Source organism: Myotis myotis, unplaced genomic scaffold, assembly GCF_014108235.1.
Source record: "Myotis myotis isolate mMyoMyo1 unplaced genomic scaffold, mMyoMyo1.p scaffold_m19_p_6, whole genome shotgun sequence".
NCBI lineage: Eukaryota > Metazoa > Chordata > Mammalia > Chiroptera > Vespertilionidae > Myotis > Myotis myotis.
Genome location: NW_023416368.1, coordinates 95,493,753 through 95,517,543, shown reverse-complemented (window position 1 = coordinate 95,517,543; position 23,791 = coordinate 95,493,753). Strand labels below are relative to the sequence as shown.

Genomic DNA, 23,791 nt, shown 5'->3' with positions numbered 1-23,791 from the left:
AACATTTTCCCCCAATGTTTAAAGATTCCTGGATCAATTTCTCAGACAGGACTCAAGGACATGTTCCAGCTTCCCTGCCCCCTGCGCTCTGGGCTGAGGAGAACCTAGCACAGGGGCCTCAAGGAAGGCAGGGTGGGGGTGGGCATTTGGGCACTTACTTGAGGCCTATGTCACTACAGGGCATCATGGGCTCATTGCTGTCACACATTCTACCCATCTCCTATTAGTCTACATTCTCTAAAGTTATCTGCTCATTCATTTATTTAACACTCTTTACTGCCCACTCACTATGTGCTTGATTCTACTGGGGAAAGAGCAGTGAGCAAGGAAGAAAGGTGTCTCCTGTATCAAATAATACAGGAGAGCAACTACTTTAGCGGGTGTTTTAGGGGCTTGCTTTGAGCAGGAGACAGTTAGTGCTGGGGAAAGAACATGAAAAGCCAGAGGGCACAGCAAGTGCCACGGCTCTGAGGTGGGGTTGAGCTTCCTGTGCAAGAAACCTAGGCCAGACCGGGCCAATCTGAGAAGAGGCATCAGGGTTTGACTTCATTCCAGTTGCAATGGGAGGGCCTTGGGTTCGGGGTATGAGGTTAAACAGGGGAGTAACTGCCCCGCTCCTTTGAAATGCATTTATTACTTTGACTTTGTTTCTTTAAATGCTCTTCAGATATTTCAAGAATTCAGGGGCTGGAGGAGAGGGGAAGGAATTCCAGGCCTGAGCATTTGCACAAGCAGCAGGAGAGGCAGCCAGGCTTCAAGAAGGCAGAGCTATTGGGACTGAGAGTTGATGGAATAAGGTAGCTGAAGTGGATCACAGAGAAGCCAGCCAGGCCAGCCTAGCAGGGGCCCTCAAGAGCCTGTTCCTGGAGGCACTGGGGAGCCCTTGAGGGTTTCAGGCAGAGAAAGGAGGTCAAATCTGCTCTAAGTGGTGACTGAGTGGTGAAGAATGGTGTGTGGGTGATGTGAGCAAGACAGGAGGTTGGAAGGCACTCCGGAGCCCTGCCACCTGCATGCCTATCTTGGAGATTAGGTGGAGGTACAGGGAGGAGGAAAGATGTGAAAGAGCTGTTTGGAGACCAACCCCTGTCTTTGGTTTCTCCTTTTGCCATATCTATCAGCTCTTTGCTCAGCAGAAATGTTGTAGCTGTGTCCCTATTAAGGATGTGAGTGTTTTACTGAGGATTTTACACATTATTCCCAGTGGTACATGCCCACTTGGGCACCACAGGCTTCCTGCTTCACAACAGCATCTCAGCAGCATCCTGTGGGGGGAGGGAGTCGGCTGGCAATTTCACAGCCCCCTAGAAAGTTGGCATGGCTCTGGCGGTCAGGGCAGAGCCATGCCTCAGGCCAGTGAAGGACAAGGGTGGTGGGCCCTCTACTTAGCACAGTGTGGGGACTGGGAGTTAGCACCAAAAGGGAACCTCTTTGCCAGTTTGGGGCCTCTGTCACAACACACCAATGAGCAAGAACTCTGCCCAGGCCAGTGGTCACTATGGGGGTCCCACTCTCTGGGAGGGGGCTGCTGGGGCCTGACCTCAGGGGCCACATGGATATCAGGTTGGGGGCCACCCCAAAGGCCCAGCAGCCACTGGGAATGTCACAGAGTGAGGCCAAGGCATAGCTGGCTGTGTCCCCATGTAGAAGAGACAGAGGCTTCCTATGGCAGAAATCAATGAAAGGAGCCCCACAGTGCAGTCCTACCTGGGTGGGCAGGGCTGAGGGGGTCTTGAGAGCAGGCTTGGCTGCCAGCCTGACCTAGGCCTGGCCTCCCTGGTTTTCTGCTGGACACTCTGAATGTGCCCTATCTAGCTCCTCGGCAGCCCAAGGAGGCCCAGTTCATCTCCAAGGTCAGAGTCAGGGCACCCAGCTCAGCTGATGGGAACTGGCATCTGATGGGCAGCCCTAAAGACAGAGCCTCCCAGGCTGGACCCTCACTCAACAGCCTGACTCCTTGGGCTCTGGTGACCTTGCCCCACCTCCAGCTGGATGTGGGTCTCTGCCCTCAGGAGCTTTAAACTGAACAGGGGGTTCCTAGGGTTCTGGTTACCTCCTGCTCTGAGTCAGGAGTCAGGGTCAGACCTGCCCAGTGTCCAAGAAGGACGTGAGATGAGAGTGGCCACCCTAAGGCTCAGTGGCAGGGCCAGGAGAATAGGAGGGTCCTAGGCCCTGATGGGCAGGGTCTGTCTGGACCAAGAACTAGAAGGGCCAGCCCTACATCTCCTCCCTCCCTGTGGGGACCAGCCTCAGCTTCTCCATCACTCAGGTGGGCTGACCACCTCTACTCCTGGCCTCGAGGGCTGTTGAGAGCATAACATGAGATAATTCCAGACACTCAACCCTGGATTCCTTCCAGATAACAAAGCGGGCTTTCTGTCTTCCAGAGGGATTGTGAACATGGGCTCAGAGCCTCATCGTGCATACCAGGGGCAGGAGCCCTCAAGGTTCACCCCAGACTAGCTCTGATAAGTATAGTCAGAGCATGGGCTTCAGAGTGCTGTCAGGGTGTTGAAGGAACCCCAAGCCCCTCATTTTCTGGGGAGGCTCTGAGCGATAACACCAGGACCTTTCTCCCTCCCCCGCTCCATGCAAAACAAAGGTGAACTGCCTCGCTTTTTCAGTGAGGTGACAGGGCTGAGTGTACCCTGAGTATCACAGGGCTGTGGGGGAGGTGCCTCCCCCATTCCAATCCAAGTTACTCCTCATGTCTGTCCCTTCTCTCCACTAATCCCAAATCCAACCCCACACTCCTACATCTCAACCGTGGCACTGGGCACTTCAATCTACTTTCCATAAAGGAGCCAGAGTAATCTTTGTAAAATGCAGTGTCTTGGCCCCGGTATTGTCCATTGCTCCTTGAGTAGAGTTGGAAACCTCCTGAATGGCCTAGGAGCCTTCTCCCACCTTCTCTCCTGGGTCTCTTCCCCTACTAGTCCCCTCTGCTAGCAACACCTTCACTGCTTCTGACCCAGGACATTTGCACATACTGTTCCCTCTGTCAGGAGCACCATCCCTGCTTTGCTGAGCTTACTCATTTTTATTTCTCAGCTCTGAAATGAAATGCCATGTCCCTAGGAGGCCCAAAAATCTCACCCACAGGGCAGAGTCCCCATTAATATACCTTCTAGTTCTCCACCTTTTCCTTGTAGCCCTCAATGTCATCATGCTCATGGAGCTGTTTTTGTTACTTTCAAGTTTTCCTTTCCACCTACTGACAGAGGGCCATGCTGATTCACTGCTGAATCCTCAGTGGTAACACTGTGCCAGGCATACAGCAGGGCCAACAGCTCTCTGCTTGCCAAGGACTGTGGAGAAGGGGAGGCCAGGCCATGCAATTCTGGACCCCGGTGGATGAGCTCTGAGAGAGACGCCATGTGTACTTAAGTTTGAGACTTCCACTAAGAACCTATGACAGGCCTGTCATTGGGCTGGGCGGTTATGTGTATGGTGGGATGGACATTTACACACCAAAGCTCAAACATGTGGAAAAGTGCAACTTTCTTTAGTTCTTGTGACTGATGCTGCCCTCATCATAGGATAGAAAGAAAAGTGTAACCTAGCCTGTGAGAGATGGCTTAGGCTTTTCCTATTTAAAAGCTGTTAGGGGTATGACTCAGATCAGAAATGAAGCTTCGACTCTGTGCTTGTCATAGTCAGCTCTGACCACTGTAACAAAATACCATAGACTGAGTGGCTTAACCAACACCCAATTACATCATACAGTTTGGAGTTTGAAAGCCAACTAATTCAGTTCCTGGTGAGAGCGCTCATCCTGGCTTGCAGACATTGCAGAGAGAGAAAAAGGAAGAGAGACAGCTTTCTAGCATCTCTTCTTATAATGGCACTAATCCTGTTAGTGGAGGTAATTAAATATTAATAAAGGAAGGAAGCAAAGGGAATCCAACATTGTTAAGCCTAATAAACTGGGGAGCTAAATGGGATATGGAGCCTGCTTGCTCCACTAGGAAGCTACAGCTTCACAGACTTCTCAGGGGACCTCTAAGTCCCAGATTACCAAGGGAGGAATGAAAAACAGCAGGAGAAGTCAAAATGGCACAGGGGGAGATGCTTCTACTCTGAGGCATGTGTGGTAGAACCCAAGATGTAGACCATAAAGGCCTATTAATCTAGCCTGGGAAAGGGATCAAATTGGATAAGGGACACGAAACCTTGGAAGAGCTAGGAAATGGATTTGTTAGAGGGAAGGCCCAGTGCAAGCCTGCAAAAGCTTGGAAAGTTGATTGGTTATTTTTAAAAAGTGGTCCTTCCCAGGTCTGAGATAATCAGCCTAACGAAGAATATTCTCTCTCTCTCTCTCTCTCTCTCTCTCTCTCTCTCTCTCTCTCTCTCTCTCCTACATGTGTGCCCCATTCATTAGCATGTTCTTTCTGCAAAGCAGCCATGTGGCCCTAGCAGCCACCTGAGGCCTGTGGCCCCATCAGGTGGCTCACAACTGAAAGCAGACTATGCTAGCCAAATGGGGGCAGACATGGACTGAACAAATGGCACAAAAATCTCTGGGCATTGGCCCTATTTCTGGGGCTGACGAAGACAAGATTGGACTTTTTCCCTGGTGGGGCAGACAGGGAACTCAGGGGCAGTCCTTTGATTTTGCTTCTACAATAAGTCTCACCATGAAGCCTCAACCTCCTAGATGTGGGTTTCCCGGAGTGCTTTCCTTGCAAACCCTTGAAAGAGCCCCATTTTCACTGCCAAAGTCCCATCATAGGAGTCCTCCCCCTCATGACCTCATTTAATCCTAATCACCTCCAAAAGGCCCCATTTCCTCACACCATTACATTGGGGTTGGGTTTCAACTATGAGTTCATCACTTGTCTCTCCTCCCTCTGGGAAGGTGTGTGTGCATGGCATGGCTGCCCTGCATCTGCACACATCTGTCCCAGCATGCTCTGCTCTGGGCAGTGGCCCTCCAGGCTTCACACCTCAGAGTTTATTCTCTCTCTGCAAGGAGGTCTATCCTCCCCTCCTACAATCCAGCACCCTGGGCTCTCTTTGAGGCCTAGCTGTGTCCCCCAGGTATTCTGCTCACTGTCCCTGGATCCCCTGCACATATCTGGGAGCTTGGCTGCCCTTGCAGGCTTCTTGCTGCTGAAGTTGCTCATTACTCCATTTCTGCTCTCTGAAGCCACCCCAAAATTTGAACCTGTCCTCCAGATTCCAGCCAGCAGGCAGGGACGGAGGTTCAAGCTCTTCCTCCTATCATTTCCTCAACTATCAAGGCTGTTTTTATACCATCCTGACCTCTCCCTACCCCCACCCCCTTTCTGTCCCTCCAGCTGCAGAGGGACCTCCCTGTATCACTGCCTTCTATATTTTTACACCACGCCTCTCAGTCTAACTCTAGGAGCCAAATTGGCCAGTTTTGCTGGTAATGGATAAAGCAACTGCTTTGAAGAAGAAGAAAAAAAAACAAAAAACATTTTCTCTCTTAAGAAAAACTTGGCTTTTAGGGCTATTGTCTTTCTATGGACTGAAATATCTAGTTTGACCCTCTATGCTGGGCAAGGATGTCTGTGTTTTAGGGCTGTGTACCCTGCCTCTGAACCTCGGGGGTCCTGCAGGGCAATATGAGCTACCGGCAGTGACAAAACAGCAGTTTTCCATTTTCACAATCATTTCTTCTCTCATGTGTGGAAATGCAGTCCTCAGAAGCTCTGTGAGGTAGGGACTCTTACCCTTGTTTTACAGAGGTGATGACAAAGTGTGGATGAGTTGGCAGAGCCTACAGGGCTCTACCTACCAAGCCACCCTCTCCAGACTCGTGTTCTGGTGACATATATTCTCCTGCAGGTCTATCAGTTGCCCTTTCCCTGAAGGAAAGTATTTGATCCATTAGTATTTGATTTTCCTTGTTAACTCTCAGATTTCTCAAAGGATTTTTCTACTCATAGGTAGCAATTATCATTGCTCAGATAGAGACTGTAAAAGTTGGGGTTCAGAGCCAGTATAGTGCTGGCCTGAGACGGTGGAGTAGATCTGCCCTCACAGAGGGCCATCAGCAGCCCCTGGGCTTGTAGTGCACCCAGAGAGGGGTATACCGCCAGGTCATGCCCTTCCACTGAGTGACGGCCTGAATGGATTGACTCCTTCACAGTTCTGAGCACCTGCTGTGTGCTGCTGGGGACATGCAGGGAAAATAAAGGTTCCTGTGCAGCTCACAGCTGTGGGGGACACAGAGCTCAAGAAGTAATGGACATGGGTGTGGGGCGTGGCCACAGTGTTTTGGATAGGTTCAAGCCTTGGACTGATGAGAAGGCACAGCCCTCTCGTGGCCATGTGCAAGTCCCAGCTTGGAGGGTAGAGCCCTCCCTCCCAGCACAATTATAGCCAAGAGCTATAGTTGTAAGCTTGAACCTATAGTCTGAACACATGGCCCCACGTGCCTGAGTGATACAGTTCAGGTGCATGTAGTTGAGTAGGATTGAAACCCATGAGAATGTTGTAAACATCTTGATCACACCCTTACGTTGCCTCGTGGCATCTGCTATAAAATAAAGACACAGGTTGTGGGTGTTGGTGCTGTCTCTCCATCAGAGAAGCAGCGTCCCACCAAGACCCAGCTTTCATTCTCTTGTCTGTCATTTCTAAGTCCTTTGTGGCCCTCTCTCAGGGTCATTGAACCAGGCTGAGCTGGCATGGCACATAAGGCACCCTGGGCTGAGTATGCCATGGCCATGCCAGCTCGCCACATATGGCACCCGACCAGAAACTGAGTTCTGCAACCAGGGACTGAGTTCTGGGACTGGGGGCTGAGTTATGAGAACTAGGACCTGAGTTTGGGGGAACTGCAGTGGTCAGGTGAAAGGAGGCTCCCTTGAGGCGTGTGCAGAAAGTAAGGTAGGGAACCGAGGTGTGGTAATAGCTCGGTGTAAAACTTGGGAAATTCAGGATCCTAGGAAGGGAATCCCTAAAAACAATGCTTACTGAAGCATTTTTAAATTTCTTAAGGAGAAAATAAGCAGAAAATGGAATATAGAAAATAGAAAATAAGATAGATACAGATTAAGTGGAAAACAAGAAGTAGAAGATAGTACAAGTAAGATTTTCCTTATTTGCTCATAGGCACTGGACCTCGTGGGGTTTTGCGGGTTCAGTTAAGATGTGGAATTTATGGGGGTTGTAACCCAGGAAGGTTTGGGCAGGGGAAGCCAAGCCTACCTATAGTTCACAGATAGAGGTAGAAAATAAGTAGAAATAAGCAGTAGAATAGAGAAGTAAGCGGTAGAAAGTAAGCGGTAGACATTAGAAACTAAGTGATAGGAAATAAGCTGTAGAAATAGAGAAATAAGAAGAAATAAGCAGTAGGAAATAAGCGGTAGAAATAAGCGGTAGAAAACAAGTGGTAGAAAGTGGTAGAAATAGTAGGTAGAAAGAAGTAAATACATACAAATAAGGTAGAAATCTCCTAGGGTTTGTTTAAGCCACTATAAAGCAAAAAATGGCTGTGGTTGATATTAAGGAAGTAACTTTTATTTCTGACCTAGACTGTAAACTCTTGCAGCAGTTGCATTGTTTCTGGGCTTTGGTTATCTTTGCTTGTGTGACCTGATAGCTCCCTGGGACTTTGGGTCTGTGTGAGACCCCAGACTCAGAGTTGGAGGTCTCCAGCTCTGCAAGACCGAGGGCTGCTCGTTTCCATGCAGCTGCGTCTAAAGAAAGAAGCTGAGAAGGGACCAAACTTCCACTGGTGCGGACGGGGCTGATTTGACTAGGACTGGTGCTGACTCAGTGTCAAGGCCAACCATCCAGACAGCCTGATCCAGGGGACTAGTTTTGCATCAACGACATCTTTGCATCGGCGGCATCTTACTACGCAAGTGACCAAGGTATCAACATGGAGTCAGCTGAAGAAGATGGCGACTGAGCCCAAGCAGGTGTTAGAAAAGCAAGTGGAAGCTATGCTAGCGTTGGTGAACTGCCAGTTTTCTGTAAAATCTTGAGGAGCTAAATCTAAGGACTCTGAATAAGATATCCTGAAAACGTTAACATGTTTGTAGTTTAGTTTTGCATTGGCAATATTTTGTTATTGTGTTATTAATAGCCAGAGTTTTGTTCTCTTGTTGCTGTATTGACATTGCTGTGTTTATGATTTTGTTAATAGCCAGATGTTTGTTTTGATGTTTTGATTATGCTGAATAATTTGTTTAGAGTTTTTGATAATGTAAATAGATGTGTTTAAAAACAAAAGAAAAGGGGGATATGTGGGGCACAGATACATGTTTTGGACAGGTTCAAGTCTTAGACTGATGAGAAGGCACAGTCCTCTCGTGGCCACATGCAAGTCCCAGTTTGGAGGGCAGAGCCCTCCCAGCACAATTATAGCCAACAGCTATAGTTGTAAGCTTGAACCTATGGTCTGAACACATGGCCCCATGTGCCTAAGTGATACAGTTCAGGTGCATGTAGTTGAGTAGGATTGAAACCCATGAGAATGTTGTAAACATCTTGATCACACCCTTATGTTGCTTCATGGCATCTGCTGTAAAAAAAAAAAGACACGGCTTGTGGTTGTTGGCGCTGTCTCTCCATCCAGGAGCAGTGTCCCATCGAGACCCAGCTTTCATTCTCTTGTCTGTCATTTCTAAGTCCTTCACCGCCCCCTCTCAGGGTCACTAAACGAGGCTGAGCTGGCATGGCACATAAGGTGCCCTGGGGCTGAGTATGCCATGGCTGTGCTGGCTTGCCACACATGTGTACTTGCTGAGAAGCAGATCAGACCCGGGGAGGCCCTTCTGAGAGAAAGTGACCAGGGGTTGGGCTGCCTGGAGGAGAGGGTTTGTTCAGCCAGCAAAAGAGGTGGCAGTGAGGAGCCATTTCAGGCATAATATTGAGAGTGTGTGGGGTGGGGCCAAGGGGAAGGAAGGCTCTGTCAGCTCTGAACCTGGGATAACCTGATTAGCATTTCCAGAAGGTCATACTCACTGTGCTGTGGGGAGTGGGATCCCCTCACCTTCTTGTGCCATCTGGTGAAGCCCATGGGCACCTGTTTGGAGTAATGTTTTTAAATGCAAAAAAACAAAATGTGAATAAACCAGTGATAAAATACAAAAGAAGCCAATGATATGAGCCACTGGTATCAAAACAGAGCACAAAAAGTGGTGGTAGTGGTGGGAATCAGGCTCTTCCCCAGATCACAAGAAAAGCATTGCAAGGATCCATGCACAGGTGATTGAGGTGTGGCTGGGTTTATTCGTGATGCAAATCAAAGGAGTGCCCCTCCAGGTGTTAATGTAAGAAACATTCAAACCTGTGAAGAATTTTTGTGAGTTTATTTGAGCCAAACTGTTGACAATTGCTGGGAAACAGAATCTTGATGGATTGAGATAATGCTCCGGAGAATGGCAGTTTTGCACCTTGGTTTATACGGTACAATCAAAAGAGGAGACATAAGTGGGTTAAATGAAATTCATTGGTGATAGATTAGGGAGGTGGGAGAAAACAAAGTGGGAAAACCTCTGGAATTGGATAAAAAGTAAAATTATAGACACATACTTTTTCACTTAGGTGGGTGCAGGGTAGTTAACAGTCAACAGTTAACTCCGTGACAATGAGGGAATTTGTGATTTTTGCAGCATGGTGCCTGTGAAAGGGTCTGGAAAAAGGAAAATTACTTTGACATTCCAAGGATATGTTATCATAGATGCAAAAGTCAATAGGCAGGGTCGGTTAAGGTAAAGATTAACCTTTGTCAGGGAAGATACCAGCCTAAGACATGACTACTCACCATAAACTGTTTTTAGTTAAAGTTTTAATTTCAGACCATCCTTTGTGGTCTGAGTTTGCAAGGCTGCCACACAGGCCTTCCCTGAGCTAGTCAAGTTAGCATGTGGCCCCATTTCATCCACTGGATATTCAATATCCCATTCTCCTCCACTCCGCCATGGAGAAGTCCAATCTTGTCTTCAGCAAGACAAAGGCCAGTGTCCAGAGTTTCTGCTTCATATTCCTCTGGAGACTGTGCAGTCTTCTATGGGTCCCAAGTGACCACTAGATCTGCATGGTTGCATGGTTCTGGAGGGAGAGAATGAATGAAAGGGGGGAGTGTGAGTTGTAAAGAGTGAGAGAAAGGGAGGGAGGGAAGGAGATTCTTCACCTGAGATTATGTATTCACAGAACCAGGAGCTTTGTCAAAATAACCAATCAACTTCCCAAGCTTTCACAGACTTCTGATGGGTCTACCCCTAGTCAATGATCCCTTTCCCAGATTAGACTGACAGTCCTCTTGGTCAAGTTCTTCCGCCCGCACCTTTTGACTTCTATTGTGATTATCCTTATCTCCTTTTGCTTCCCAGACAATCCAGTACTAATACCAGAAGAGGGAAAGGGGGGTGTTAATCCTTGGGGAGCAATGCTGGGATCCCCTGCAGTGTGTGTGAGGCTGTAGCTTCCTGGTGAAGCAGACAGGCTCAGTGTCCCCTGCTGACTGTTCTTAACAATGTCTGACTTACCTTGCTCTCTTCCTTCTTATTACTATTTAGCTAACTATGGCAATAAAGCACCTTTGTAACAGGGTAGTGTCTGTTCTTTATCAACACATTAAATAAGACCAGGTGAATGGTCTACACTGACCCCCTTCCAAATAGTGATGAACACAGAGGACTTTTCATAACCAGCAGCAGCAACTGTAGAGTGATTTCTACTGGTGACAGCCCTGGCACTGTCCATGCCTCTGGAGTTTGTAGCCTATGGTCACCCTTGAAGGAAAGGCCACATGCAGTTAGAGGCTAGTGCGAATAGAGGGGTCAGTGCCCAAGTTCAGGCTCCAGGAGGAGAATGCCTGTGCTGGCAGGAGGAAGCACTGAGGAGGGGGTGGCCACAATCCAGGTAGGGACAGTGGCTGCAAGGCATGTGGCACAGAAGGAAGGGCTGGATTCAGAGTTGAGGTGATGCTGGGGTATAAACTGTGGGAAAGAGAAAGGAGTGTGGCGGGTACACATGTTCTGGCCTGGGGGCTGGTGTTGTCATTTGCAAAGCCAGGGCTTGTCCTTGGGCCTGAGATGCGTGCTGATGACATCTCCCTGGTTGTCTTTCAGGTCAATGAAATCTACCATGACGAGTCCTTGGGGGCCCACATCAATGTGGTTCTGGTGCGGATAATCCTGCTCAGCTATGGGAAGGTAAGTGAGCACCCAGGCCAGAACCCCATGTGCTGGGGGATGGTGGGCTCCCCAGTGAGACACGGGCTTCTTTAAAAGTGTATATGTCTGCCCAACAAGTCTGCCTCTCCTGGCTGCCCTGTACTTTCTGTAAGAAACAAGGAGCTTGTGAGCCATCCCATTGTCCTGCTCCCCTTTCACCCTCACCCCTCATTTTCAAATGTAGGTTTTGTTATTATTCTAGTGTGGTGACTGCCATGGAAAAGATGGTTTATTACCCACAGACCCCGCCATGCAGGGTCACACAGGGAAGCACCTGGGTCAGTCAGGAGGTAGGTGGAGGGAGGGAAAAACATGGATGAGAGCCTTCACTGGTTTCTGTAGGAAGGAATGGGCGAGTCAGGTATAGGATTGACTGATTTGAATAATTTCATCAAGCTGTGCAGTATAGGGCTGTTTCTATTTGTGTGGTTCCTCACCCTGGGTTGATCAGGGCCGGGGATAGTGGCCCAGAATGTGAAACCCTGAGGAGGAGGTGCTTGGGCTGGACCCTGGATTGCTTGCTTGGTTTGCATTTGAGAAGCACACTCCATAGTGAGTCCTTGATTATCTCTAGGACATGGCTCACCCTAGGAGGGCAGTTCCACCAGGGTCAGCAAGGCCCTGATATCAGAGCATCAGAAACACAGTTAACACATAACTCATTTTGATGCCTATCCATATCTTCAACATGTGCCCTCCTCTTCTCATACTGCACACCCTATGCCCCAATTGGGCTGTCCTGCCCTCTCTACCTCCTCTCACTGTAAAACTTGGATCTACTTTTCCCAGCAATGTGCATGGGTCTATGCATGTGTTGTGCATTGGAAGAGAAAGCCCCACCGCAGATAGCTGAGATGGAAGATAAGGAGAGATGTGAGGAAAGAAAGTGCCTGTAGTGCCTGCCAGCTGGGACTGAGCATGAGCCTACACCAGGCATCTCAGAAACACTTTATACACGTTAACTCAATGCCAGGACAGATGGGAGCGGGAGCTATGATGATCCCCATTTCACAGAGAAGCACACTGAGGCTTAATGCAGTACAGTGATGTGCCAGGTGAGTGGCCAAAGGCATTTGACTCCTGGGAAGTTGGGCTTCCGATTCTGGCAACTGAATTCTGGAGTCCCTTGTCAACCTTACTCAGTGTGTTGAAAATAAAATTGTAATAAGATCAGGCTCCTCAGGTGTAGTCATTAGGTGAAGGGTTGTTAACTCCTCCACTTGAAGACAGAGAGTCTCTGCCTCAAAAAATAAAATTCCACTTCACACAACTTACAAGGTGATCAGTATCAAAATGACAATGAAGGGCTCATTTGGTGTAGTGAATTCCAGAAATAGGGCACTTGAACCCACCCTCCTTACCCTGGGAAGCATGTTTCTCTAAAGTGAGGGAAGTAGACACTGTAAGGACACCAGCCACAGACCCACAGAGAGCATAGAATCTGCCAGAGCATCCATCAAAACAAGGATATTGGTGAAAACCTACCTGCAGTCTTCTTTCATGCCTTATCAAGACCTTTAACACGTTACATTTTAATAAGCATAAAAGTTTCAAGTGATAGAATGAATAAAGTTAAATTAGTAGTTATATAATTTTCCTTTGCCCTACAGAAAGAAGCTGTGCTGTTTTTTTGAGGTATCATAGGACACTTTAAAATTACAAAAGTACTTTAGGTCATAAAGAAAATTTTGGCAACTTTTATATAGCAAAAAACTGCCTGCCTCTAGACTCTGACTCAATGCCCCAAAATGAGGAAGAAGAATGGTGCATAAATGGAAGATTCAACTCCTTTGAAAATCAAAACAGCTCTTAGGAAGAAGAATGAGAGTATTTGGAGAAAGAAGAACCATGCACTACAGATCACAGGCACCTGCATAGGTGCTTTCCAAGATGAACAGGAGAGAAGGAATGCAAGGTAAGTTTGAACACATGTGAACAACCCAAACCACAACCTAAAGAAAGCAAAACCAAAGACATCATTCAGAAAAAGCAGGTATCAATAAATTAGAAAATAGAAATAAATTATAGAATCAATCAAGAAGAGAGCCTTGTGGATCACTCAGTCTTGGAGAAGCCAGCTGCCATGCTGTGAGGACCATTAAGCAGCTCTATGGGGAGGTCCATAATCAAGGAACCACAGCCTCCTTCCAGTAGCTAGGTAAGGAAGCAATTTTGGAGGTGGATATTCTAGCCCCAATCAGGCCTTCAGATGACTAAAGCCTGAGCTGATATCTGGACTGCAATCTCATGAAATTGAACAAGAATCAGCTGAGCTTCTCCTGAACTCCTGACCCAAAGAAACTATGGAGAAAATGGCAGTGGAATAGACAGATGTCTCCCGAGCCTTATCCCAGAACAGATAGAATGAGCAGCTGAAACGAGTAACATCCACCCTGAATTGGTGAAGGAGACTCAGCTGGTGAGACAATTTGCAACCAGGAAGGGCAGAGGACACCTGGAGAAAGCCCAGGGCACTGCGACCACGTGAGCAGCCCGCCCCGTCTGAGGAGCAGCAGCCACAAGCAGGCAGCCCCCATCCAAGGAGCAGCAGCCACATGAGCAGTCCAACCCCATCTGAGGAGCAGCAGCCACATGAGCAGCCCACCCCTGTCCAAGAAGCAGCACCTGCACACAACCCAATCCCATCCGAGGAGCAGAAGCCTCGTGATCAGTGCACCTCAATCTGAGGAGCAGCAGCTGTGCGAGCAGCCTCCCCCCACAGCCAGAGGAGCCACCACTGCTGCGAACAGCACCCAACAGAGGATCCACTGCCAAATGAGGAGCAGCTGCTGCCGTGACCGCCCAAGTAGCAACCGCACCCTGAGGAGCCACTGCCACCCAAGGAGCATCCCCTGCATGACTCAACATCTAGATTCCTCAGTGAGATAAAAAATGGGTAGACAACAAAACCCCCAAAGAAAATAAAAGGAGGAATTGCCAGAAAAGCGGCTAAAGTGAAACAGAGGCATGCAATATGTCAGAAAAACAATTCAGAATAAGGGTCATACAGTTCATAAACCAGATGGATGAAAAAATCAACAACTTATGTAAGAATCAAGAACAAATAAAGAATGATATAGCTGCAATAAAAAACACCATGGAAAGTTTCAACAGTAGACTAGAAGAAGTGGAGGACTGAATTAGCGAATTAGAAGACAGGGAAGCAAAACACACCCAAACTGAACTGCAATTGGAGAAAAAATTAAAAGACAGGAGGAGAGCTTAAGGGAGCTATGGGACAACATGAAACAAAGGAACATACAAATAATAGGGGTGCCAGAACAACAGGAAGAGGAGCAAGGGTTAGAAAACCTATTTGAAAAAATAATGTCAGAAAACTTCCCTGATGTGGGGAAGAAAAAAGTCACACAAGCACAGAGAGTCCCAAATAAGATGAACCCGAAAAGACCCACACCAAGACACATCATAATTACATTGGCAAATATTCAGGACAAAAAGAGAATCTTAAAAGCTACAAGAGAGAGACAGAAAGTTATGTACAAGGGATCTTCCATTAGATTAGCAAGTGATTTCTCAACAGAAACACATCAGGCCAGAAGAGAATGGAAGGAAATTTACAAAGTTATGCAAAGCAAGGGACTGCATCCAAGAATACTCTGTCTAGCAAGGCTATCATTCAAAATTAAAGAGGAAATAAGGAGCTTCACAGACAAAAAAAGGCTAAGGGAGTTTATCACTACCAAGCCAGCAATGCAAGAAATGCTAAGAGACTGGTGTAAAAAGAAGAAATGAAAAGGTAAGAAGGAACAAAGGCACAAAAATTGAAAATGGCTACAAACAAGTACCTATCCTATATAATAAAGAGGTGATATGCAAATTAACCCTCACACCCTCACAAGATGGGTGCCTATGACCAGACCGGCAGGGGGATTAGTGAGAGACAACCAAATGACTAAACAAGCAGGCTGCATGGGGCAACCAGGCCAGCGGGGGGGCCATGAGGGGAGACCAGGCCAGGAGGGGAGGCAGTTGGGAGTGACCAGGCCAGTGGCGGGGGAGCGGGGAGTTGGAGGCAACCAGGCTGTCAGGGATGGGGCAGTTGTGGGCAAATTGGCTGGCAGCAGGGTGGCAGTTAGGGGCATTCAGGCAGACACGCAGAAACAGTGAGAGACAACCAGGCAGGCAGGCAGGTAAGCGATTAGGAGGCAGCAGTCCAGAATTGTGAGTGGTCATGGAGATGGCGCCTAAAACAGTAGTCAGACATCCCCCAAGGGGTCCCAGATTGAAGAGGATGCAGGCTGAACTGAGGGTACCGCCCCACCCCCGTGCACAAATTTTGTGAACTGGGACTCTAATAAATAATAACTTTAAACATAAATGGACTAAATGCTCCAATAAAAAGATATCAAGTGGCTGAATGGATGAAAAAACATGACCCATATATATGCTGTCTATAAGAGACCCACCTCAGAACAAGGGATTCACACAGACTGAAAGTGAAGGGATGGAAAAATCTTTCAGACAAATGGAAATGAAAAAAGGCTGGAGTAGCAATACTTAAACCTGACAAAATAGACCTCAAAGTGAAGGCCATAGCAAGAGATAAGGAAAGCCACTTCATACTACTAAAGGGATCGAAACAACAAGAGGATATAACACTGATAAACATATATGCACCCAATGCTGGAACACCCAAACACATAAAAAAATAAATAAATAAATAAAATAAAACACTCCTGGAAGATATCAAGAGAGAGATTGACAACAATACAATCATAGTAGGGGACTTTAATACACCACTGACATCACTGGATAAATCCTATAGACAAAAAAATCAGGAAAGAAACAGCAATCCTAAATGTCTCACTAGATCAGATGGACTTAACTGACATCTTCAGAACATTTCACCCCAAAGCCATGGAATATACGTTCTTCTCAAGTGCACATGGGACATTTTCAAAAATAGACCACATTTTGGGTCACAAGCAAAGTCTCCCCAAATTCAAGAAGATTGAAATCATATCAAGCATCTTCTCAGACCACAATGGCATAATATTAGAAATAAACTATAATAAAAACAATCCAAAAAATTCAAACACTTGGAAGCAGAATAGCATGCTATTAAACAATGATTGTGTTACCAAAGAGATCAAAAAAGAAATTAAAAACATCCTGAAAAATAATAAAAATAAAAACACAACAATCCAAAATCTATGGGACACAATGAAAGCAGTCCTGAGAGGGAAGTTTATAGCTCTACAGGCCTACCTCAAAAAAACAAGAAAAAATGGTACTAAATCATCTAACTCTACAACTTAAAGAATTAGAAAGAGAGCAACAAGAAAACCCCAGAGTGATCAGAAGGAAGGAGATAATAAAGATTAGAGCAGAAATAAATAGAGACCAAAAAAACAATACAGAAAATCAATGAAACCAAGAGCTGGTTCTTTGAAAGGATAAACAAGATTGACAAACCTCTAGCCAGACTCACCAAGAAGCAAAGAGAGAGGACCCAAATAAACAAAATCAGAAATGATAGAAGCGAAATAACAACAGACCCCACAGAAATACAAATGATTGTTAAAAAATACTATGGACAGCTCTACCCCAACAAACTAGACAACATGGAGGAAATGGACAAATTCCTAGAAAAATACAACATTCCAAAACTCAATCAGGAAGAATCTAAAAATCTCAACAGGCCAATAACTATGGAAGAAATTGAAGCAGTCATCAAAAAGCTTCCATCAAACAAAAGCCCAGGACCAGACGGCTTCACAGGGGAGTTTTACCAAACATTCAAGGAAGAACTAAAACCTATCCTCCTCAGACTACTACAAAAAATTCAAGAGGAAGGAACACTTCCAAGCTCATTCTATGAAGCCAGCATCACCCTAATACCAAAACCAGGTAAAGACAACACAATGAAAGAGAATTACAGACCAATATCCCTCATGAACATAGATGCCAAAATCCTCAACAAAATCTTAGCAAATCGGATCCAGCAGTACATCAGAAAGATCATACACCATGACCAAGTAGGATTTATCCCAGGGATGCAAGGATGGTACAATATCCGAAAATCAATAAACATGATACATCACATAAACAAATTGAAAGAAAAAAACCACATGGTCATATCAATTGATGCAGAAAAAGCATTTGACAAAATTCAACACCCATTTTTGATAAAAACTCTCAGTAAGGCGGGAGTAGAAGTATCATACCTCAACATAATAAAAGCCATATATGACAGGCCCACAGCCAACATCATACTCAATGGACAAAAACTAACACCATTTCCCCTAAGAACAGGAACAAGACAGGGATGCCCCCTCTCACCACTCCTGTTCAACATAGTACTGGAAGTGTTAGCCATTGCAATTCGGCAAGAAGAAGAAATAAAAGGCATCCAAATTGGAAAAGAGGAAGTAAAACTGTCCTTATTTGCAGACGACATGATATTATACATACAAAACCCTAGAGACTCCATCAAAAAGCTACTAGACTTAATACATGAATTTGGCAATGTAGCAGGATACAAAATTAACCCCAAGAAATCTGAGGCATTTCTATACACCAATAGTGAACTTTCAGAAAGAGAGATTATAAAAACAATCCCGTTTACCATCGCACCAAAAAAATTAAGCTACCTAGGAATAAACTTAACTAAAGAGGTAAAAGACCTCTACTCAGAAAACTACAGGACGTTGAAAAAAGATATAGAGGAAGACATAAACAGATGGAAGAACATACCGTGTTCATGGATTGGTAGACTCAACATCATTAAAATGTCCATACTACCCAAAGCAATCTATAAATTCAACACACTTCCCATTAAAATACCAATGGCATACTTCACAGAATGAACTCTCCAAAAATTCATCTGGAATAAAAAAAGACCCTGAATAGCTGCAGCAATCCTGAAAAAAAAACAAAGTAGGTGGGATCTCAATACCAGATATCAAGTTGTATTACAAAGCCACTGTTCTCAAAACTGCCTGGTACTGGCACAAGAATAGGCATATAGATCAATGGAATAGAATAGAGAGCCCAGAAATCGGCCCGAACCAATATGCTCAGTTAATATTTGACAAAGGAGGCACGAACATACAATGGAGCCAAGATAGTCTCTTCAATAAATGGTGTTGGGAAAATTGGACAGATATATGCAAGAAAATGAAACTAGACCACCAACTTACACCATACACAAAAATAAACTCAAAATGGATAAAGGACTTAAAGGTATGACAGGAAACCATAAAAATTCTAGAAGAATCCAAAAGCAACAAAATCTCAGACATATGCCGAAGCAATTTCTTCACTGATACAGCTCCTAGGGCACTTGAAACTAAAGAAAAAATGAACAAATGGGACTACATCAAAATAAAAAGCTTCTGCACAGCAAAAGAAACCATCAACAAAACAACAAGAAAACCCACTGTGTGGGAAAACATATTTGCCAATGTCATATCTGATAAGGGCCTAATCTCCAAAATTTATAGGGAACTCATACAACTTAACAAAAGGAACATAAACAATCCAATCAAAAAATGGGCAAAGGACCTAAATAGACACCTTTCAAAAGAAGACATTCAGAAAGCCAAGAGACATATGAAAACATGCTCAAAGTCACTAATCATCCGAGAGATGCAAATCAAAACAACAATGAGGTACCATCTCACACCTGTCAGACTGGCTATCATCAACAAATCAACAAACGACAAGTGCTGGAGAGGATGTGGAGAAAAAGGAACACTTGTGCACTGCTGGTGGGAATGCAGACTGGTGCAGCCACTATGGAAGACAGTATGGAGTTTCCTTAAAAAACTGAAAATGGAACTCCCATTTGACCCTGTGATCCCACTTCTAGGAATATATCCCAAGAAACCAGAAATACCAATCAGAAAGGATATATGCACCCCTATGTTTCTAGCAGCACAATTCACCATAGCTAAGATCTGGAAACAGCCTAAGTTCCCATCAGTAGATGAATGGATTGGAAAACTGTGGTACATCTGCACGATGGAATACTATGCTGCTCTAAAAAGGAAGGAACTCTTACCATTTGCAACGTCATGGATGGAACTGGAGAGCATTATGCTAAGTGAAATAAGCCAGTCAATGAAGGAAAAATACCACATGATCTCACTCATTCATGGATAATAGAGACCATTATAAACTTTTGAACAATAATAGATACAGAGGCAGAGCTGCCTCAAACAGATTGTCAAACTGCAGCGGGAAGGCCGGGGAGGGTTGCGGGGCATGAGGTAGGGGGGTTAGAGTTCAACTAAAGGACTTGTGTGCATGCATATAAGCATAACCAATGGACATAAGACACTGGGGGATAGGGGAGGCTAGGGGACTGTCTAGGGTGGGGGGGAAAATGGACACATATGTAATACCCTTTGTAATACTTTAAGCAATAAAAAAAAAAAAAAAAAAAAAAAAGCTTCCAGCAAACAAAAGCCGGGGGCCAGATGGCTTCACGGGGGAGTTTTACCAAACATTCAAGGAAGAACTAAAACCTATCCTCCTCAAACTATTCCAAAAAATTCAAGAGGAAGGAACACTTCCAAGCTCATTCTGTGAAGCCAGCATCACCCTAATACCAAAACCAGATAAATACAACACAATGAAAGAGAATTATAGGCCAATATCCCTCATGAACATAGATGCCAAAATCCTCCACAAAATCTTAGCAAATTGGATCCAGCAGTACATCAGAAAGATCATACACCATGACCAAGTAGGATTTATCCTGGAGATGCAAGGATGGTACAATATCCGCATCACATAAACAAATTGAGAGATAAAAATTAGTGTCATGTCAACTGATGCATAAAAAACATTTGACAAAATCCAACACCCTTTCTTGATAAAAACTCTCAGCAAAGTGGGAATAAAAGCCATATATAGCAAACCCACAGCCAACATCATACTCAATGGGAAAAAAACTTAAACCATTTCCCCTAAGAACGGGAACAAGACAAGGATGCCCACTCTCACCACTCCTGTTCGATATAGTACTGGAAATACTAGCCATTGCGATTAGACAAGAAGAAGAAATAAAAGGCATCCAAATTGGAAAAGAAGTAAAACTGTCCTTATTCACCCTAACCGATTTGGCTCAGTGGATAGAGCGTCGGCCTACAGACTGAAAGGTCCTGGGTTCGATTCCAGTCAAGGGCATGTACCTTGGTTGCAGGCACATACCCAGCAGGGGGTGTGCAGGAGGCAGCTGATTGATGTTTCTCTCTCATCGATGTTTCTAACTATTCCTGTCCCGTCCTCTCTGTAAAAAAATCAATAAAATATAAAAAACTGTCCTTATTCATAGATGACATGATACTGTACATAGAAAACCCTAAAGACTCCACCAAAAAACTATTAGACTTAATAAATGAATTCGGCAATGTAGCAGGATCCAAAATTAACACCAAGAAATCTATGTCGTTTCTATACACCAATAGTAAACTTACAGAAAGAGAGACTAAAAAGCAATCCCATTTACCATTGCACCAAAAAAATTAAGATACCTAGGAATAAACTTAACTAAGGAGATAAAAGACCTATACACGGAAAACTACAGGACACTGAAAAAAGAGATAGAGGAAGACATAAACAGATGGAAGAACATACCGTGTTCATGGATTGGTAGAATCAACATCATTAAAATGTCCATACTAGCCCTAAACGGTTTGGCTCAGATTCCGGTCAGGGGCAGGTACTTTGGTTGCGGGCACATTCCCAATAAGGGGTGTGCAGGAGGCAGCTGATCAATATTCCTCTCTCATCGATATTTCTAACTCTCTATTCCTCTCCCTTCTTCTCTGTAAAAAAAAAATCAATACAATATATTTTTAAAAAGTAAAATAAATAAGTAAGTAAATAAATAAATAAATAAATAAAATGTCCATACTACCCAAAGCAACCTACAGATTCAATGCACTCCCCATTAAAATACCAATGGCATATTACACAGACCTAGAATGAACTTTCCAAAAATTCATCTGGAATAAAAAAAGACCCCAAATAGCTGCAGCAATCCTGAGAAAGAAGAACAAAGTAGGTGGGATCTCAATACCAGATATCAAGCTGTATTACAAAGCCACTGTTCTCAAAACAGCCTGGTACTGGCACAAGAAGAGACATATCAATCAATGGAATAGAATAGAGAACCCAGAAATCGACCCAAACCACTATGCTCAATTAATATTTGACAAAGGAGGCAAGAGCATACAATGGAGCCAAGACAGTCTCTTCAATACATGGTATTGGAAAAATTGGACAGATACATGCAAAAAAAAAAATGAATTAGACCACCCACTTACACCATACACAAAAATAAACTCAAAATGGATAAAAGATTTAAACATAAGACAGGAAATCATAAAAATACTAGAGGAATCCACACGCAGCAAAATCTCAGACATATGCCAAAGCAATTTCCTCACCTATACTGCTCCTAGGGCAATGGAAACTAAAGAGAAAATAAACAAATGGGACTACATCAAAACAAAAAGCTTTTGCACAACAAAGGAAACTATCAACAAAACAACAAGAAAGCCCACTGCATGGGAGAACATATTTGCCAACGTTATCACCAATAAGGGTTTACTCTCCAACATTTACAGGGAACTCATACAACTTAACAAAAGGAACATAAACAACCCAATAAAAAAATGGGCAACAGACCTAAATAGATACTTTTCAAAGGAAGACAGAAGGAAGGCCAAGAGACATATGAAAACATGCTCAAAGTCACTATCTGAGAGATGCAAATCAAAACGACAATATGGTACCATCTCACACCTGTCAGAATGGCTATCATCAACAAATCAACAAACGACAAGTGCTGGTGAGGATGCAGAGAAAAAGGAACCCTCTCATGCACTGCTGGTGGAAATCCAGAATGGTGCAGGCACTGTGGAGAACAGTATGGAGTTTCCTCAAAAAACTAAAAATGGAACTCCCATTTGACCCAGTGATCCCACTTCTAGGAATATATCCTAAGAAATCAGAAACACCAATCAGAAAGGATATATGCACCCCTATGTTCATAGTAGCACAATTCACCATAGCTAAGATTTGGAAATAGCCTAAGTGCCCATCAGCAGATGAATGGATTAAAAAACTGTGGTACATCTACACAATGAAATACTACACTGCGATAAAAAAGGAGGAATTCTTACCATTTGCAACAGCATGGATGGAACTGGAGAGCATTATACTAAGTGAAATAAGCCAGTCAGAGAAAGATAAATATCATATGATCTCATTTATAGAATATAATGAACAACATAAACTGATGAACATAAACAGATCCAGAGTCAGAGAAGCAATGATCACACCATCAAACCTCAGAGGGAAGGTAGGAAAGGGTGGGGGTAAAGGGGAGAGATCAACCAAAGAACTTATATGCATGCATATAAGCCTAACCAATGGGCAGAGACAACAGGGGAGTGAGGGCATGAGTGTGGGATGGGGGGGGGGGCGCGCAATGGGAGGATAAGGGCACATTTGGAATACCTTAATCAATAAAGAAATTTTAAAAAAATAAAAGAAAATGCAATAATAATAATAATACCCAGTTAGTAGGCTGTGAGGTTTGTATGTTACTGAAAAAAAAAATAGAGAGCCTTGTGAAAAACAAACCTCTAGCATATTTAATCTAGAAACAAAAGAGAGGAAGCCAAGCTAAGTGTGTGTGTTATCATGTAACCTGCACCTGGGTGCTTTTGTGGGCAGAAGAGGAAGCACAGGAGCTATGGGCACGGGCAGCTCTGAGAGAGCTCCACCTGGCTCTTCTCCCACCTGGTCACTATGAAGCCCATTAGGGACTAGTTGGGGACGTTGTGCACACCTTCCTTCACCAGTTGACTGGCCAGGAGAGCTGCTACAGGTACTCAGCCTGGTATTAAGGCCAGTGGCTGTGTACTCTAGACACACAGATTCAGGGAAGGGAAGCCTGGGGAGGCCCATGCCTGGCAATCCAGTCTAGCCTCTATTCACAGGCAGGGGTCTTTGGAATGTCCTTCTGGACTTTCCCTTATCCCTTGTGGAGTAGCCATCAACATGTTCCCTCTTCCCCTGATTCCTTCCTCTCCCCAGGTCTGGTCCTTCCATCCCTTCCAGCCTGGGGCCCCTCCCCACAACCCTCCTGTGTCTGAGGAATTCTCTGGATTTTAGAATGAGGGATTGGCATAGTTCTATCCCCTCCCTATTTCTTTCTACCACTGGAGACAAAAAATGGGAAACTTGGGGTCCTGGGAGTAGAAAGGGGAGAAGAAGCATTCATTGGTGTGGGCACTGGTGACAGATGATGTTTCCCAGGTTGCTCCCATATTGATGTAAGAGAGAACCTGGGAATTGCACAAGGCTCCTTGCTAACTGTACTGGCATTGTGTTGGCTCTTACTCGGCTTGAAAGTGTCTGAGTCCTTCACAGTATTGGTCACAAAGCCTCGCTATTTTAACATCTCCCTTCTGGTAGCCATCCCTTTGGTCTCTGTATGAGTCTCTTTTTGTTTGGTTTTGGTTTTTGTTGTTTTTTATATTCCATATAAATGAAACCATACAGTGTCTTTCTCTGTCTGACTTATCTCAGTATAATATGGTGAGGATGCTGAGAAAAGGGAGTCCCTGTGCACTGTTGTGGGACTGCAG

The 23,791-nt window shown here is 44.8% G+C and overlaps 1 protein-coding gene across 6 annotated transcripts in view; it reads left to right on the top strand.

Annotated features, from left to right (window-relative positions):
• Positions 1-23,791, top strand: part of ADAMTS2 (ADAM metallopeptidase with thrombospondin type 1 motif 2) — a 290,963-nt gene that overhangs the window by 162,604 nt on the left and 104,568 nt on the right. For all 6 annotated transcript variants that reach the window (XM_036313182.1, XM_036313181.1, XM_036313183.1 and 3 more), the window contains exon 5: positions 11,055-11,138. In XM_036313182.1, coding sequence (XP_036169075.1) covers positions 11,055-11,138 — 84 coding nt within the window. The remainder of the gene's footprint in view (positions 1-11,054; positions 11,139-23,791) is intronic.